Genomic DNA, 19,880 nt, shown 5'->3' with positions numbered 1-19,880 from the left:
TCGCTTCATGCCGACATAAATGTTAAGATCATGCAGAAATGACAACTAAAAATGTACTCACCCCCTTGGCTTGCCTCCTGTGGTCCTCGTCCCTCAACTCTCTGAGTCCAGCAACTGAATGCTTCACACCAACCAAGATCCTGCTCTCATGTTATTGATAATGTTAGCAGCATGAGAGCAGCGCCCTAGGATTGGCGGGAGCGGGCTGCCTCAACGCTACAGCAGGCACGGGGGCCTGTACCTGCTCTCCACTCAGCTGTCAGAGACAGCTGAGTGGAGAGGTTGACATCTTGCATGGCAGGCTGGCTGTCGCAAGACGGGCGGCCACAATGCAAGCTCAGTGTAAACTGTGGTGTGAGCGTCGCTCCCGTGCTGCCAGTCAGCAGCAGTGGCCCAGCCCCCAAATACGGCTCGACTGGGGGAAAAGGAAAAATAAAGTGGTAACAAAAGTGTTTTATTACAGTTTTATTTTTCACATTTTTGGCTTTGCTGGAAGCAGCTCTGCCCTTAAAGGAGCGGCTGCCACTGCATGAAACTCTTCTCAACATCCTATCTACTAGGATGGGAATGGAAGGCCAAATGCTGAATCAGTTTCCCTTTTGCCTGTTTCCAAGATCACATTTCATTGAAATAGATTAATTAAGAACCCCTGCACTTTTCAGTAAATTAAGGGATGGCAGAAGGCTCTAAATTATCTACCTTTTAATTAATGCAATGCACAGAGCTGCGTAAGCACTTCTTCCGCTCCTCCAGATTTGTGGGAGTCCACCAGGTAGCCCTAGAGCAGGTCTTGAGTATGGCACTGTTGTCCTTCAAATACTATCCAGCATACAAATTACTCTGCTCAACAGTTTCACCCAAAAATAAGTCATCCATAAACAACTGAAAGAAATGTATAGGCAAAACGTTTTCAGTTTTCACTCTACATCCTGCGATCCCATTAAAGGCAGGCAACGCCGGCTGCACCATGTTTGGGGCAACCCAGAGTACAGGCTCTTCCAAAAGGAAGCCTTTCAGCCCCAGGCTTCAATCCAGATCACTCTTGCTGCACTATTGGCACATCAGTGTCCTCCTCTAAAACAGACACTTTATCTACTTGAAGAGTGGCTTCATCATCAGATGATGTCTCTCAGACAGAAAATTCACTGCCAGAATCTTGCACTTCCTCCTCTTCCTCAGTTGCAGAGTCAGTCTCATAATCATGGGCAGAAGAAGATTCAAAAAGCATACCAGCAACCTGCTGAGCGGTCATCTTATGGCTAGCCATAATCCTTACTCATAAAAGTAACTTGACAAATAAGTCAACAGTAACCAACTCTGCGTAAAGTAAGTAATAAACAAAGTGTGGCTTATCCCAAAGACCTATATACTCAAAAATGATACCACTCACTTGCCAGAGACAGCTAGACTCACCAGCACCTACTCTGTACAGACACAGCAAGCATCAACGATATCTCCATAAAAAAGATAAACAAAATCAAATCACACATAAGACATCACAATAAACATAATGCACAAATCCAATGAGAATTTCACACATAATAAAATTCCGTAGTTGGACTCTTCCTCCTAAGCAAGACTGCTTGATTAGGGATGACAGCACTTTTGTTTGTAGGTGACTGAGTGTTAGACCTGGCCTCTTTTTGGCGTGTCTCCCCTGTCTTTTTGCTTTCTGACCTCCTGTTTTTATGGTTTACTGGACTCTGTTTTTGCTGGTTTATTGTCTCTGTGCTTTTTACCACTGCTTATTATTTCTAAAGTGCAAGTGCTCCCTCGGTAAATTATACTGTTGATTGGTTTATTCATAATTGCCATAATTGATTTACTGTTAAGTCCCTAGTAAAGTGCACCAGATGTGCCAAGGGCCTGTAAATCCAATGCTCCTAGTGGGCCTGCAACACTGATTGTGCCACCCACATACGTAGCCCTGGACATGGCTCCGATCTGCCACTGCAGTGTCTGTGTGTGCAGTTTTAAACTGCCAATTCGACCTGGCAAAAAACCTTTCCTTTTGGTACACGTACGACACCCCTAAGGTAGGCCCTAGGTAGCCCAATGGGCAGGGTGCAGTGTATTTAAAAGGTAGAACATGTATTGGTGTGTTTTGCATGTCCTAAGAGTGAAATACTGCCAAATACGGGTTTCACTGTTGCAAGGCCTATCTCCCTCATAGGTTAACATAAATAACTTTAAAGCGCAGATTCCCCTTGCGAGCAGATAGAAATTTGGCGTTTGAGGTCTCTGAACTCACAATTTAAAAATACATCTTTTAGTGAAGTTGTTTTTTAGATTGTGAGTTTGAAAATGTCACTTTTAGACAGTAGGCATTATCTTGCTTAAACCATTCTGTGACTCTGCCTGTTTTGCAGTCCCCGTCTGGGTCAGTTTGACAGTTGGGCTCTTTACAACTGTCCTCCAGAAGTGACACAAAGGGAGCTGGGGTGTAGCCTCCATAACCTGATGAGCCATCTAAGCTAGAGTGGAGGGAGGAGTGGTCACTTACACCTGAAAGGATTGTGCCTGCCCTCACACAATGCATTCTCCAACCCCCAGGTGTGTGTCTGGGGCCTGGCCTGGACAAGGAAGGATCTTGGAAACACTTGAGACTTTGCTTTGAAGTTTGCCAACTTCAGAGGCAGAAAGGGGTATTAGAAGAGTATCCAAAACCCCAGACTTTTTAGAATCTTTCTGGAATCAAGAGGAACCTCTGCCCTGGAGAAGAGCTGAAGGAGGAGTACTGTCCCTTTGCTGTGTTGCTTTGCTGGACTGGCCTGCAGTTGCTGCTTCTGTCTGAAAAGAGTGCAATGGGTGAACTTTGCTGGGTGTTCTGCTTGAGAGAATTCTTTAAGGGCTTAAAGTACAGCTTGCCTCCTGTTGGAAGTCTCAGGGACACCAAAGACTTCGGTTTCCTCGACCCGCAGCACTGGGAACTGTGTGTTTTGTGCTGTTCAAGAGGAGAAACCACTGCAACAACGCCAATAAAGCCGCTGGCCTGCACTGTGACCTGACGCACTCCCTGCTTCGCACCTCGACCCTGGTCTCACCAGCGCCATCATCGGACGACTTCACAGAGCCGCTGCTCACACCACGACCTATGGGCCCCACACTCCGGCATCGCTTGCTGACACCGCAGCCTGGGCATCCCCAACACCGCCGCTCCTGCTGACACCGGTGCGGCTGCCTGCACTGTGGGCTGTGGACATTGTTTCTTCTAAGATGGCTGCCATTGTTTATTGTTTGTAAAGATGTTTTGATCTGCATTATCAGTGCTATTCTGAGCAGGCATCATTATAAGCATCATGATCAGTTATGTACGTAGGTATTGTTATGTCCCTTTCTCACTTAAATAATGCACACTTGTTTGGGATTGTTTATGTAATAGCCACCACAAGTCTGCCCCCTTATCAGTTCTTTAGGAAAATACCTACGTCAGGGATCCTACATGATCTGTATAAATACATCTCCCATGGACAATGTCATTCGAAGGGTTCCTTCTAGAAGCCATCTATGCTGCACGTCACGTTGCTGCACAACTCAGGAGAAGTCCCTGCTGTTCTCGTTGGGCCTGAACAACAGACAGAGAGCTACCTTTACCACTTAGGATAGAAAAGCAGAGGTTTAAATACCTTGGAATTTGGATAGTCCATAGCTCAGAGACACATTGTGAAGTGAATCTGGTGCCTATGCTCCAGGGCTTAGAACAAGACATCAAACATTGGCACAGGTTGCTCTTTTCGTTGATTGGAAAGGGGGGAGTGTTGAAGATGGTGACCCTCCTAGACTCCTGTACATTGTACAAAATAGCCCATATCGGCATTCAGGTGGACTGTTTGTGGAAAATAGACACCCTAGTATGAACACTGCTCTGAGTAGGGGTACAACCTCGCATCGCCTTAAAGGTTCTCCAGAGGTCCAAATATGAGGGTGGCATTGCCATACCATGCATCCGGAAATAATATGAGGCAGCACAGGTGGAAGTGGTCAATGACTATGCCTATGTGGACTGGGAGGACCCCGCATTACGTCAAGATAAAGTAGGAATTGGCAGAGGGAGCTACCTACGCGTGTTGTATGGGGAGAAGTGACTCCCAGGGCAGGTCCTGCAACTAAGACAGTGGCAGACCTCTGGAAGAAGTTGGCTAGGGAAATGGGTTGGGGCACCAGACAAACCCTGAAAACACCACAGAGGAGGAAACCAGATTGCGGTTGGTGGTGGCACTGATGGGTTTCCAGGGATGGGATAACATCGGACTCTTTACACTGCCAGATGTCTGGGATGCCAATGGGAATGGTACCATTCAACTATCTGAGGAAAGAATATCAAATGCCAGAGTCACTGTAGTTGTGCTATAGCCAATTGTGACATGCTCTCAAGGACTGCTTATCGTTAGAGGAGGAGACCCAGGAGGACTCCCTAATGGAAGGGCGACTACTGGATGGAAAAGTGAACAGTAAACTTATTTTGTTGACAGGCAGCACTATAATACAGAACACACAAGCCCCTTCCTAAGGCTGCAGGAAAAGTGGGAACAGGGCCTGGGAGGGATAGAGGGTGGAGACTGGCAGGAGGCACTGAGCTTCCCCACAGAGGTGGCCATAAAAGCAAGCTTCCACCTGATCCAGCTCAAAATCTTCCATTGCTCATATTGTACGAGATCCATATTACACAAAATTGGTAGGGCGGAGAGTGCGAACTGTCTCAGGGGGTGTGGAATGGAAGGCACAATGTTGCACACATTGTGGTACTGCCCACACTTACAAGCCTTTTGGGAGGGGGTACAGAGTTCACTAGAGGAAGCCACAGGATTGGCCTTAAATTTCCAAACCAAACTGGTGATATTGGGCATATGGGGGCCAACAGATATGTCACAGTACCAGAAGCTCCTAATAAATCTGTGCTGTGTGTTGGAGACGAGCAATGTTGCCCAGAGGTAGGGAAGCAGGATCTCCTCCATGCAGCGGGACTGGGAGGTAGGCATGGATTACTGCAGAATTGTGGACAAGGGGGCATATAAGGGACAGGGATGCCAAGGAAAGTATGAGGAAAATTTGGGATAATTATGGCCAGGGCCTCCGTGAATATCTTAGCGTCACTAGACTTGGCCCAATTAGTTGGGAGTACATATTGTGGTGTAGCTAATAACAGCACATTAGGGATGTATGTATATTAATGTTTCTGCAATACACGTTTTTCATTGGCAGATTGGTGTCTGTGATTGGGGGGAGGAATTGGGGAACTTGGGGTGTGAAGAAGCACAAAGGTAATACAAAACTATTTAGTTAAGTTTAAAATAAATAAACTTTTTAAATGAAAAAGAACATGTCATTAGTGATGTAATATGTGAGGGTATAAGCAGTGCAAGGTTGGGTCGCGAGTTATAGTTACTTCATGGCACAAGTTATAGTTACTTCAATTAACTATAACTAGTGAATTCCAGTGTTTTTTTTTTTTTTAAATGTTCTTTTGTCAGTGATATTTTCACTTACCTACAATGTCACTTTAAGCTTTGGTGTTACCAGTGAATTCCTAAGGATTTTTTTAATGTAAAATAAGATATTGTTACCATACCTAAATAACGTCACGTTAACCTTTTGTTTTTTCAGTGAATTTCTAGGGTTTTTGTAATGTAAAGTAATAGGTTATTACCATACCTTACTATAACAACCCCACACTGCACCTTTGGACGTGCACGGCATAAGGTTAGGTGCAGAGCCTGTAGCCAGGCCCTCTTGTCAACCCCCCTTTAGGCCACCAACTCTCATAGTTGATCAATTACAGGCTACCCCCCCCCCCTTTTTTTTTTTCTATGATGCTGTGGAGCCCCGGTTGCCCTGTGACTTTACACAGGGGGGCTGTGTTGGACATCACAGGAGATTCAACTGCATCACAGAAAAAATAACATTTTAATTTTACCTTTGGCTGCCTCTCTATACCAGAACTGATTTTAAAATAACCTACCTCACACACAAAATGACTCACCTCCGTGTGCAATCCTAAGAGATGAACGTAACTTCACAAAAGGCTAGACTAGAGAAAGACCAGAAGCTAATCAACTCTGCTTTTTGAAATCGTAAAAACAAAAAATCGAAAATTCTTACCCAGGGTTTTTCCTGTCAAGCTCCTAGGACTTGGAACAACTTACCCAAAGATCTCAGATGCAATTTAAACTTGCGAGACTTCCGTAAGGCTCCTAAAACACATGTATTTAAACGCTAACAGCAATCAGAGGACCAATATGCTCCTTTTTGCTTACATATACCTTTTATTTCTTTGCTACATTTATTAGCATTCTTACTTTTTAACCTTGTTTTGTTGAGACATTATTTTATCTATGGATTTTACCTGTATGTTGCAGCTAGTTTTCTGTAACTTATTTAAAGTAAGTCTGTCGACTATCTATGGGATAAGGTCAGTGCCATATACTACCTCAACAAATTCAGTTAAAAGTTCACAGATCAATGGAGCATGTTATGTTTGTATCTGACTGTGTGTATTTTTGCAGGTCTGCTGGATGTATACGGGTTTGAGTCCTTCCCTGAAAATAGCTTAGAGCAACTGTGCATCAACTATGCCAATGAGAAATTGCAGCAGCACTTTGTATCACATTATCTGAAATCGCAACAGGTACCTCTGCTGCCATATGTGTACTAATTACATGCAATGATGCTTATTCAGGTCATATTGTTTGTCTTATAAGTGGTCACATTTTAAAGGTTGGATTCAGTTATAAATATAATTATATGGTTATCTTGTTTAAGGGACCCCTGTCTATGACACTAATCTTTTGTTTGTTTATTTAAACTGTCTTTCCATTAAATCAAGTGTGGGCATTAACTATCTTTCAAAATGAGACCAGCCTTATTACATTACTAGACAGGCGAATGGGGCATTATATGTAACACAACATACATTTGTGTTCTGAAGGCATAGGCATGATTTGTTCACATTAAAGTGGCAGCAAGTGGTTACAATCTCCGGAACTTTACTTTTATTAGATTCACTTGCTTTGAACTGTCCTATGTACTCAGACGGGGGTAATTTTTAGATTAAATACACTGACATTTTAGGACACCATTAAAACAGTGGCTCCCACAGTCATTAAGGTCTATTCATCTTTGGACATTGAGAATGTTCTTCATGTTTAGCTCCTGATTAAGCCCAATGTCATTAATTGGCCCCTAAATTTCTAAGGCAAAAGCAAAAACATGTTGTAGTCATACATCCACAACTGCTAAAGGTTTGTTATTTTTTACACTTTAATAGACTTCTCAGTTTGTTTTTCTTAGACATATTATCTCACTGGAAACTGACTCGAGCCCCTCTACAAGCAACACAAGCACCATCTCAATAAGATACTGAGTAACCTACTCCTCCTTTACCATGCAAAACTATCATACTGTGACCTCCAAGGTGTTTTAGTTCATATTCTTTCCTGCCAAAGTTGGAGAAAGAAAAGTTCCTGCCCTGTGGAGCTAACTGATTAACTCATGGTAATAGTATTGAGAAGGAAGATGAGTGAGGGAAATGTGTAGTTTCTCATAGGGCTTGTATTTTACACCCCTCCCAAACAGCAAAACCGGATAATACTTTTGTTTAATCTGAAGCTGCTTTCTATGCGACTTAATGGAAGAAGTAGATAAAGCAAATCATACTGTCAAAGTTTGCAACACATGGAAAATCGTCAGAGAGATTGTGGAAGTTCCTTTCTACACTTCAAGCTGTTCGATTACACACAAAAAAAAGAAGTAAAAGACACCATACACTGCTTTCTGTGCTTGGCACAACATGGCGCAAAACCTCAGTCATAAGAGAGTAAGTAAATCCTGTGCATGTAACTTCCATTTCTGTAGATAAGGAGGAAGGAAGTTGGAAGGAAGTTTGCTGCCTTCAGTTACAAAACAAATCACCACTACAGAATTAATGTTCATCTGAAGAGAAACTCCTTTATTCCCCTCAGGCGGCCTAATGAAGAAAGTGTGTCAGAAATGAAGATCTTCTTCCCCCATGATAATTGCAAGAAAGACACCATTAATGGCTGGTCATGCTGTTTACTCCAGGTCTCGTAGCCAGCACCTGTGCTGGAAATTAATAGTGTTCTTGTCAGATTAATGTCAGCAGCCTTTTAACTTATGTCCAGATGAGATGTAAAAAGCATATCCTTCATAGTGGCAGTTATATTTTCAAAAGGGTTTGTGAAAGTGATAAGCCTTGTAAGAAACCCTTCAAATATGATCTTAAGGTTTCATCATAAGTTTACTTCAGAGGTTACTTCTGTATCAACCATATAAAATCTACCAATTGCAGAATGGCTGGTTGAGTGCAAGAAAATGAAGCTAGTTAACTGTAAATGTAGTTTTGTAGCATTGTTTTCTTTTATAGAGTTTCATGTGGTCTACCTCTTACCATAGAAGTGGTTCAGTATTGTTCAAGTGGTACAGAGCCCAACTAATATTGACTTCATCTCTGGATACAGATTGCCTGCAGTAGCCCAGAAATATAGGTGAAACCAAGCTCTCCTATCTACAAAAAGTGCTCTAATGTATTTCTTCTTGAAAGAAGTATGATTGTTCTACATATTTTGCTGTATGCATCCCAGTTTAACTTTGGAAATTAACATGTGAATCTATATAAGAACTTAAGACAGAAATTTCATTTCATACATTGGCATGTGACTACGTCTCTTCCTGGGCTAACCAAATAGGTTGCACCCTCTCACTGAAAAAGCCCTCAATGGTGAGACTGGGCTAAGTACTTAATGTTGTTGCTCTACTATTAGGTATTTCATGTTCGGAGTCTTCCCTGCCTGCTTGTGATTCTGAAGAATAACGTTGTTGAACTATAGTTACAGCAAGCAGCTTCTGTTTTTTTTGGAACAAAGTGACCCTGAGGCTAAGAAAATACTACTAACTGCATAATGCAGACAAATATTAGATAAATACAACTTAGTTGTACTGCTAAGGAATCAGTATCATTTGCAAAGGATTATTAATGTAAATAGGTCATCGTATAATATTCCTGCATCGTAGAATCTTACTTGATAGTCATAAAAGCTGAATAATTCCTTCTGCCTGTGCGAACCCTGGAACACCTCTTGAACATAGTATTCTTTGTGGGTTCAACATTGAAGAGTGGCATTGAGCCATGTTCATTTCTTGGAAGTAGTCAAGTGTAAGTCTGGAAGAGATGTATTTTTTCCTCAATAATGGAAATGTTAACTTCAAAAAATCTATTATCTGCAGTGTACAGCACCTTTCAACATTATGTGGAAAAAGGTAAAAAATCAGCAGCCTGATAGACTTACGTTAAAAAACCAAAAACAAATTAAACATATCCTTTTTAAGGACTTGAGCGCACCCATACTCACAGTGCCTTATACCGGCAGTCACATGCCAGAGCCAGGTCTCTGACAACCTCTTAGGTTTTCACAACTCTGGCAAAAATCATTTTTCTAGGCAGGAATACTTTTTAACTAGTTTAACTTGACATCTGTTCATCTCTCCTGTTGAGGAAACTGGTATTTTCCTGACCCAGACATTTATTTTTTGACAGAATGCCATCTTTGTTCACCACCTGCCCTTCATGTAGAAGAAAAAATGGCCAACTGATGCCCACAAGATCTGTGTGATGTACCTATCTCCATCTCACCAGGGTAAAGACTAACATTGGAGGACACTGAAAGACCGAGAGGGGATCACGCTGAAAGAAGAAAAAGGAAGAGGCTGGAAAGATGGGGGTGTAGCTTACCTGTCATGGCATGAACAGCAGGGAGGGCACCTTGGCCCCCACCAGTCCCATCCTGATTGTCATTTTCCCCCCCAAATACGAAGAGCCACCATTCCATAGCCCACTGACGGGACTGGGATACCCAGGAACACTGGCGGCAGCCCACAGAAGCGAGACAGTACAGAGCTGGGAACACTGCAGATAGAGGGCTGCTGCCCGGCCAGCACTGATTGATGTGCTGCTGCTGGACACCCTTTTCTGATCATTTCTGCCCCCTGCTCCCCTCCCCCCATCCCCGCCACCCAACCAGGGATCCTGTGATCCTGTATAGAAAGCAGAGCTGCGGAGGATTGGCTCGGTGGTAGTGGCTCGAGTTGAGGCCTGCGGGTGTGTGGCCTAGTGACGCGATCGGCGAGGACTGGGAGAAATCATGGCCTGAGCACCTCCCGCAGCAGAGACACCGGTAAGGAGGCGGTTCACTGCAGCGAGACTGGAGGTAGCTGCCCTTGCGGAGGAGGGCCCTGGGGATAGCACACAGGCCGGGGTACCTGGGCTTGATGTAAATCCAGCGGCGTGCAGCCCTTCAGGGTGGTGCTGGGTGGTGAACTCAAGCAGTGACTGGCTGAAGGAGGAAAAATAGGCCTGCGATACCTGGTGTACCACCACCGGGCACCAGGCCGATATACAGAACTCATGGGAGAACAACAAGGATGGCGGGGGGCCCTTGCAGCCTGGGCCACATCAAAACATTCTGGGACTCCAGTGAACACTGGGCGGGGCACCCTGCTGCCTCCTACATGCCCCTAGTGGCCTTCCTTCAAGGCACAGAAAGTAACTGATAAGGGAAGCCTTTCGCACATGGCAGGCCATATTGTTAGCAGCTCCCATTGATCACTTCGGCACAGAGCGAGGAAACAGGGAAGGTCACTTCAGGATGTTGAGCACCCCATCCCCCATATGCTCAAAGAGGACCTGTCCTCTGCCACCACCTTTTTTTGTTCACTGGAAGTGCAAGGCAATGCAAGGCCCAGCAGGGCCCAAGGGACAGGAAATCCGAGCGGGGGCCCCCACGCTCGCTCACAAAACTGACTTGATTGATGTGCCAAACTCAGCAAAAGCCTGCAGCGCTGAAGCAATTCCAAAGTGGGGTTCAGATGGCAAGAATTCTACAGCACGGGGCCTACAATTGCCCATCAACAGTAGCCTGGGACTGGACAAGTGCATGCTGCCCACGCCGGAGCTGTCCCACACATTCTACTGAGGAGGAAATCAAATTGTACAATATGGCTCCCCTGAGATTCGGGCGGGGAAAGCAAAGTGGCATCTGAGCAGCTGCCTCCTTTGCTGGGGCCGTAGAGGACTGCTATCAGCATGGGCAAAGTAGGAAAGAAGTGCGAAAGGGAGGCCGCAAGCAGTATTGCTGCTGGGGCAGAGGGCAGTGCTTTGGAGGGTCAGTTTGGCTATGCCTCCCCGGGAGCCCTGAGGGGCCCGTCCTGGAACCCAACGTTGCAAGACATCTTTCAAGCCATAATAGCAACCTGAGAAATACTGGAAACTATATTTGACTTCTTGGGAGTAGACTTGGGGTTGCTTAGGGATGACCATCGCTGACTGACTGAAATAGTCACCTCATCTGAGTGAGAGCTGACAGACATTCCCCCGGTGCTGGCTATAGTGCAAGAGAAAATCTCCATGAAGGAGTCGAAGATCCGTATGCTGGAATCAGGAGCTGAAAATGCTGAAAACATATTCTGCCGAAACAATATCAGAGTTGTAGGACTTCCGGAAAGAACTGAAGGCAGCAACATACTCGATTACCTGGCGCCCTGTATCCAGATAGAGCTTCTCCACATTTTTTGCGCTGGAGCAGGCCCACAGCGTGCCAGCATGGGGGGCCGGCCTTTGGAGCTCCTCCCTGCCTAGTGGTGGCAAGAGTACTTTTCTATAAAGATAGGAATTATATTCTTGGCTCAGGCCTGCAAGAAAGGAGACATCTAGGTGAACAACAACAGAGTGTACATCTATCCGGACTTTTCCCGTGAAGAGCAGCCTAGAAGAGCAACAGCTGGGGCTCCAATATGGAATGTTGTTCCCAGCATGATTGTGGGTTTTCACCACCGAGGGTGCCTGCTTCTTCAACACTCCACAAGAGGTCTGGGAGTGGCCGAACGGGGCACACAGCCCACCCGAACGACGCCGGCCGAGAATGGACCATTCACAGGAGTGAAGCCATTCGCCAGCCTGACCCAAGAAGAATCCAAAGTGGAGCAGAGACAGGTGATGGAGACAGTGGCCTATCTCGGCGGCACAGGCACAATCCCTTCATCCCCACTAGCAGATGGTCCTGTCGAAGGCTCCGATCTGGACAGCCTTCCTAGTGACTCTGACTCTACCAGCTTGCACCTACCCCATGTTACACCAGGGAAATCAGATGATATTTAATTGATGGGAGAAGAAATCGGGGGATCCCCGTGAGAGGCACTACACCGATATTCTCATAGCCTGTCGGGGGTGGAGGGGGCTAACAGTTGCATGTAATAGACCCTTGGAGGAATGCAGATTCTTCATTCTCATGCAAGAGCTGGACGGGGGCCTGAGGGCAGAGGCCTTGCACTCTTTAAACTTGCCACATTAAAGCACTAATCTGTAGTTCCCCTGCTGATACTAGCTGGTTATATGACTGTTTGGATGAGGGGAGACATGGCCCTTGTTACAGGTTGGGGAGTTAGCTTACAGGTGGGTTTAGTTATAGAGTGGGCCTAGAGTCGCAGCCATTCCTACAGTGCACACACACGCCTCAATGGGTACCCTGCCCCACACTCCCCCTTGAAGAAGCAGGGTGATTTTCAATGACAAAGTATCATCAATGATAACACAGATTACCTATAGATTCCTTTTGTGGAATATCAGGGGTATGCATTCCATGTCTAAAAGATATATAGTGTTGTCCTACCTCAATAGGAGAGGCATACAATTTGCACTCCTCCAAGAAACCCATCTAACGGAGCAAAAGGGGCGTGCCCTACAATGACGCTAGAGAGGTCGGCTTTACTACACTTCTTGCTCGGCTTTTGCCAGGGGAGTCCTCATTTGAGTAAGAGCAAGGGGTACTATTCCAGTTAACTCTGCAATTGATCGACCCTGCAGGCCGTTATGTCATCATAGAGGGCAGACTCGAGGGAAGGGACATCGTCTTAATTAACATCTATGCCCCCAACTCGGGCCAGGGGTCTTTTCTGGCAGGGCCCTCGCATACACTGGGGCCGTACATTACACGAGCAGCCATAATTGGAGGTGACTTCAATTGCATATGAAATCCTCACCTAGACAGATCGCACCCACCCTTACCGGACTCGCCGGCCATTAGCTTAGCTAAGGCATTCTCAGTCTGGCAAACACATACACATTGGGGGCTGGTGGACACATGGAGAGAACAACATCCCAGAGTTTGTGAATCCTCGAACTTCTTAGGCTCACACAAATTGCATGTCAAAGTGGATGCTTTCTCATGCACCCCTTTGATGTACACAGTCACGTTCAGTACTCTGAATACCTTGCAGGGTTATTTTCTGATCACAATCCACCTCTCCCCCACCAAGCCCCACCCACCCCCCTCCTGCCAGAATCTCTTTGTGGAGACTGGAGCCAGAATCCCTGGAGGACCAGGCATTCAGAGAGAGCATTAGGGCACACAAAATGCAATATTTTCTAGAGAACACGGGGACTGCATCTTCAGTACAATGGGAATGGGATGCCTTTAAGACTGTTTTATGAACCTACTGCATAGCCTCATCTATAGGAATTCGACAGACCTTGCTGGCTGAAATTGTGCCAGCAGAATAGACTTTGTGGGATCTCGAGAAGTGCTGCCCTAATAATCCCGACCTTGACCAGCCGTTCTTGGAGCAGAGGGAAGAGGTAGCAGTTTGCATTGAGAGACTGCGTTATTTTGACTACCTGAGATCCATGGACCGAACACAACCACTCGGGCTCGCGCTTGGCTTGGTTGGCAAACCCGGCAAAGCAGAGGGAGTTAATAGTCCCATTGTTGAAGCCAGCGATGACCAGACGGCCTATAGGCCTCTGTTCATGTTCAGTGTGGACTACAAAATACTAAGTAAGATACTAGCGACCAGGAACATCAGGCGGCTGTTGACGCTTATGGAAGTGGGCGACTATGACCCAACAATGGCAAGGGTGTTCGCAGTCGACCTGGAGAAAGCCTTTGACAGCCTGGAGTGGGAATTTCTCTATGCGGTACTGTGCCATATGAAACTTGGGCAAGGATTCCTTAAATAGGTCAGGCTACTTTACACCAATCCCAAGGCACGGGTCTAGATAGGCCACACAATTTCTGACAGCTTCATAGTGTAGAGGGGTACCCGACAAGGATGCCCTTTATCTCCCTTGCTTTTTGCCTTCGCTGTGGAGTCTCTAGCGGCTGAGGCGTGCACCAGGATCAATTATAGAGGTGTCAGAGCTAGAGAACAGTGACACAGAATCTCCATATATACGGACGACCTTCTGATATGTCTGCAAAATGTGCAGGGAGACCTTCATGGTGCTAGAGCAATGCTAGAGTGCTTCGGCACCCTATCCGGCCTCTGGTTGAACTGGTGGAAGTCACAGCTATTCCCCTAGCTGCAGGAGGATGCCCTTCGCCAGCTCCAATGGGAGCCTCGATGCCTGCCTTACCTGGGAAAGATATATCAAGACCTCTCTGATCTCCTGGAAGTAAACATCAGAGCAGCGATCAGATCTTTGCGCTCCTGCATAGAGTTTTGGAGGACGCTGCTGCTGCTGCTGCTGCTGTCAGTGATGGGCAGAATTGCCTTGCTAAAGATGGTGGCACTCCCGGGGCTCCTGTACTTTTTCAGGACGCTCCCTGTTTGGATCCCCCGGGTGGTGTTTAGGGACCTTGGCACCATAGCTGTTACCTTAATTTAGGTGTAGGGCTGTCACAATGTGGCCTTTGCTACACTAAAACGCCCAACATTAGAAGGTGGCCTAGCGTTGCCTGGCTTTGAATCATATTATCTGGCAGCGTAACTCCAGTGGTTAGTTCTCTGCCTGGCACAAAGGCGCATTCCCCAGCGACAGGTGGGACCCTTTGTACCAATGAACGAGGGACTCGTGCAGATCCTTCTCCAGGTGAAGCTCCCATTACCATCTCGCCCAAGTGATCTTAGGGTGGTAGTACAGTGTTGGAAGCGGTGTCTGAGAAAAACACATACCAAAGCTCCTTATTCACCAGATTTGCCTCTGATGGTGCTAATGGAGCTTCCTCATGGTGGGGATTGGAGGGCCTTGGAAGACTAGATAGCCGCAGGGGTGACTTCAGTCGGCTTTCTCTACCGTACAGGAGAGCTTCTCCCCTTCAAGGAATTCCGGGAGGAATTCGACCTACCCCAGGGGCGTTTCTTGCTACACGGGAGTACTTACCGCAGCAATTAGATGACAGTGCCACAGTAGAGCCTTCTACCCATAACTGCTGACACTACATAGCTCTATCCTTGGCGGCCTTCAAGACAATTTCCGAAATCTGCAAATCAGTGTATACATTTACTAGGCACTACTGTCTCGATAGATCTATTCAGGCAGAAGGTAAGGTTGGTCAAGAATCACAGAAGTCTTTGTAGATGAACATAGCACTTCTGCTAGACATTTTTAAACTACTTCTCAGATTACTATTATTCTTTACAACTTACAGCCTCAAAACTTACTTTAGCTTGCTGCTCTGTTCAGCACTTATGACTATCAGTGAAGATTCTGCGAGGCAGAAGTAAAACCTACCTGTGGTGCTAGTTCTGCATCGTAAGAATCTTCATTGAAGTGATAACTGATTCTCCCTCCTTGCCACCTGTCTTTAAGGTTGTTGAGGTTAAGCGTTTCTTTCATTCATTTATTTATAATTAAAAGAATTTAAAAAAGAACTGGCACTGGCAAATAACTGCCGGTACAAGGCATTGTGAGTAGGGGTGCCTCCCAGGTTCTTCAGGGGACAGGCACTATTTTGGTCTTTCCTTAATATAACTTTTCAAAGTTAACCATTGTATTACAAAATTTACAGCACTCAGGAAGAAAATTACATCGCTGACAAGTTTACATGGGACTGCTTGCAAGAAATTAGCATGGCTTAATGACGTTCTACAATGTTGAACCCATGAAGAATACTATTTTGAAAGGGTGTAACTGAGTTTGCGCAAACAGCAGAGTATTATTCAGCATTTGACTTCAGTCAAGATCCCTACAATGCAGAACGTGGACCACAGGTAAGTAACTTTTCCTTGTTTTTTTCTGAGTGCCTGATCTTTGTTTGTGTTTTAAAATATTAAAGCAAATAAAAAAGCAGAAAAACCAAAACCCTGTGGAATGTTGTAGAACAAGTACCTTGTTTTGTCTTGGTCACTCCCACTTTTTGACACTGGTACTGATGTTTTTCGACTGATGTGCACTGGGTCCCTACTAACCAGACCCCAGGGCCACTGCTCTTTCCCTAAAAATGCAGTACAATTGTCTAATTGTCACACAATCGGTATATATTTGGCAACCCTGTAAGTCCCTAGAAAGTGGTACCCATGGTACCTGGGGCATGGGTACCAAAGAGGGCCCCTTAGGGTTGCAGCATGTGTTATGCCACCCTACACAACTCCCATACAGATTGCTTTCAGCCTGCCATTGCAGACTGTGTGTCACAGTACAGACCATGGGTAGAAACACAACGTGGCACACTCTTTGTCAGTCACCCCAAAGTCACTGCTTATAATATATGTAAGTTACCCCTACAGCAGACCTTGAAACCCTAAGGCAGAGTGAATTATATTTTATCTGAGGACATATCTGCATGAGCAGATACGCCCCTGTGATGTCTAGTTCTGTTACTAGATATTACAAGTGAACCGGTAAGCCATCTTAAGGTATGTGCTACATAATACCTAGCTACATAATGGCTTCACTGAAACCTAGGTTGTTTGGTATCAAACACCTCGTCTTTATGAATCCACACTGATGCCAGTATTGTGATTATTATGATACGCACCCAGAGGGCACCTTAGGGGTGCCCCCTGAAAACAGACTAGTCCTCTAATATGGTGTCTGACTGGTATCAACCAGCCTGCCACCACAGATTAGTTTATGAACCCTTCCCCTTCTCCCCCCGAAGGTGAGAGCCCACCTGTACATCCTGCAAAAGCCTCAGAGGCCTGCCAGCACTTCGCCAACCAGCCAGCATCTCCCTTGGAGTGGAGGAGCTACTTCCCTGCACCAGCATGCACCAACTGCCACTGTCCGCTTTCCCATTTTGCTGGCAATCGGTTCCACTGAGGGAGCCCCTTGCCAGGAAGAGGATCCAGGAGTGCAGCCCCTTCGACCCATCCTGTGTTCGAGCATCTGAGTCTACCTGGAGCCTCCCTGCACCAATACCTTGTGTACCACCACCAATACAAGCACCAAGGCTTGTTTGTGTTCAGCTGGAACACCGCCACAGTCAAAACCTACCTGCATGTCAAGGGACTTCAATAGAGGCCAGATCCATGCCAGATGTCTTCTTGCTGTGTTACTTTCCCCTCTTCTGCAGGTGCACCAAGGACCGTGAACCTCTTTCTCACCAACCCCGTCGGACAAACCACCTCTGCATCTGAGCTCCCTAGCCCAGGCTCAAGAGAATCTACAGTTTCTCGGTGGTCCTGAGACCCCCTCGAGCCAAGCCCTTCTTCGGTTCTGCCAGACTTGTCCCCTATTTCCCACTTGCAGCCTCTTTCCTACAGCTACTTTTCACCATTGACTTTTGCTTGTAGCATCCAAGGCTACCACCGCTGGAAGCACCTTTGCACCCTGAAACAAGAAGGCAGGTAAACCCAAACCGTTGGCGCTTTCTAGGACCTTGGCCCTGACTTACATTAAGTCCAGAAGAAAAGAACTGTAAGTCGTTTGCAAGTGACCCTGTGCAGTGTATGTTCTCCCCATAGGATAACATTACCGTGTTCAAGGCTCATGCCTCAGAAAAGTACTTACCTGATCTTGTACATTTTGGTGTTTAACATAATACAAAAATCTGTTATATTTCTAAGTTGGTGCTGAATTTCCTTATTTGAGCATGTTTCTCATTTATTGACTTTGTGAGAGCAGCAAATGCCAGACACTCCCCTTTGATAAGCCTAAGGCTGCTCGACCACACTACCACAAATAGAGGACCTTGGTATTGTTAAAGCAAGCCCTGTCCATGAATTGGGGATACCTGGAGAGACTGCACAGGGCACCTCATTTTGGTACACTATGTGGAGAGCCAGCTTCCTACAAATGTCTCCAAAATATATTTTTTATGTTAATGTGAATCCCAACCTCACTGTAACTAAGCAGCTCTATTTTAAAGAACTTTGTCCATATATTCGAGTGCATATATGCACTATTACATTGAGAATGCCAACTATTTGCCTCAGTATCTTAAAGCACAGACTTAAAGAAATGTCATTATCTCAGGGAGTATTCTTCAAAATGTTTTTTTCTTCCACTGAAGAAAGACCATCAGCAATGCCTGTAGTGTTTCCTTCGGTTGATGATGCTGTGGGTAAAGCAAATGATGTGAAAGTAGAACTTTATATTATGGCGAATAAAACTAATCAGCAAGCTGCATTTCACTGTATTACTGTTGGCGGTTGCGGTTACTTTTCCCTAACTAGTTGATATTTGCCAGTATGTCATTTATAACCATTTGGGAAGGAGAACGAGTAAGGATTCAGAGTAGCGGGATAATCAGGAAGGTTATTTTTCTTAATGCAGTGCAGACATTGCAATCCAAATGTTTCACCCTAAATTTAAGGCTCAAGCTGAAGCTGTGGCAGTGCAAATTGCTCCCAAGGAGTTCCTTCTTTGTTGCTTTAGTACCTCTGACTACAACCTCAAGCAGTGTTCTAAGAAAGACTCTAAAAATTTATATTTTTCAAATTTGTTTGCTCAGGTATATTCCGTGCAGTGTTTGCCTAAGCGAACATCTGAACCCACAATAGTGGAACCAAAACATTTCTCAAAGATGGTCATTAATATCCTCTCACAAGCAGTTGAAACCAATCAGGCTGGATGTGTTTCTATGTAAAATAAATACATCAAACTAAAGTGTTAGGTTTTATTCTATTTGCCATTTACGTTCTTTGTGAGTTAAGAAATTTGAGATCATTAATATACTGTTTGTCTCCAAAAAAACGAAAAATATTCCTTTGTAATGCAGTATAAAGGTCCTTTGTTTTCAGGGTTAAAGGTAAGAAATCTTTGCAGAAACTGTCTTCAGGTTCTGCTTGCCAGACACTTTTGATCAAGCCACTTCCCTACAGTCAAACAAGAAAAAACACAAGGCCTGAACAAGAAAGCAGAACTGTAAAGGTCAAGTGTCTCTTGTTCCACCTGAAGTCCAGCCTAAAAGCGCAAGCAAACCTCCTTTGGTTCAGGAAAGGAGAGAAACTGTTCTGTTCAGGCAAGCGTAATATATGCCTTGAAACATTTTTGATATGTTTTGTGTGCTTAACAGGAAGAATATGCCACTGAAGGTCTTGAATGGTCTTTTATCAGCTACCAGGACAACCAGGGATGTGTTGAGCTTATAGATGGAAGCCCGATCAGCATCTTTTCTCTACTTAACGAGGTCTGTTCAAGGATCAATCTTTTAAAAAGTACTTGCACTTTCTAAGCTTCTTTTCAATCATATGATCTCGATATAAAATGGTAGTTCTTAACGGTTTGGTTTTTATTTTGATGTGTAGTTATGTAAAATGCACATAAAAGTGTTAAATGCTGCAATTGCAGAAACATTTCCTAACTTCCACACATTATAGTTTTCTGAAAATATGCGCTTACTTCAGACTTGAAAAGAACTGCTGATAAAAGTACACTCTTATTAAATGGATTGTGGAAAGGGTCCTGCATAGGTTTACTTGCTACTGCTGCTGGATACTCTGTAATAATGTATGTATGTGTGTTACTTGTATAGCATAAACCTAGCTGAAAATTAAGAAGAGTGACGTACAAGGTGAAAGGGGGATATATATTCTCTGAGTGATTGGATGGCTAGCTAGCTTTTGATAATGCAAGTTTACTGTTACTGCATTGTGATGTATTGTTTTTTGAGAGCTATGTCCTTAGCTCTTTTCTACATTGGAGCAGGATT

General features: G+C 45.0%; 1 protein-coding gene across 4 annotated transcripts in view; it reads left to right on the top strand.

The window, feature by feature from the left end:
- The window catches only part of MYO19 (myosin XIX), a 270,205-nt gene that overhangs the window by 108,807 nt on the left and 141,518 nt on the right, over positions 1-19,880 (top strand). For all 4 annotated transcript variants that reach the window (XR_011201978.1, XM_069226540.1, XM_069226541.1 and 1 more), the window contains 2 exons: positions 6,504-6,625; positions 19,245-19,358. Coding sequence is in view for 3 of the 4 variants with exons in the window: in XM_069226540.1 (XP_069082641.1) it covers positions 6,504-6,625; positions 19,245-19,358 (236 nt within the window). In the remaining variant the exon portion in view is untranslated. The remainder of the gene's footprint in view (positions 1-6,503; positions 6,626-19,244; positions 19,359-19,880) is intronic.

The sequence above is a fragment of the Pleurodeles waltl genome, chromosome 3_2, assembly GCF_031143425.1.
Source record: "Pleurodeles waltl isolate 20211129_DDA chromosome 3_2, aPleWal1.hap1.20221129, whole genome shotgun sequence".
NCBI classification, from domain to species: Eukaryota; Metazoa; Chordata; class Amphibia; order Caudata; family Salamandridae; genus Pleurodeles; species Pleurodeles waltl.
This window is presented reverse-complemented; position numbering and strand designations above follow the sequence as displayed.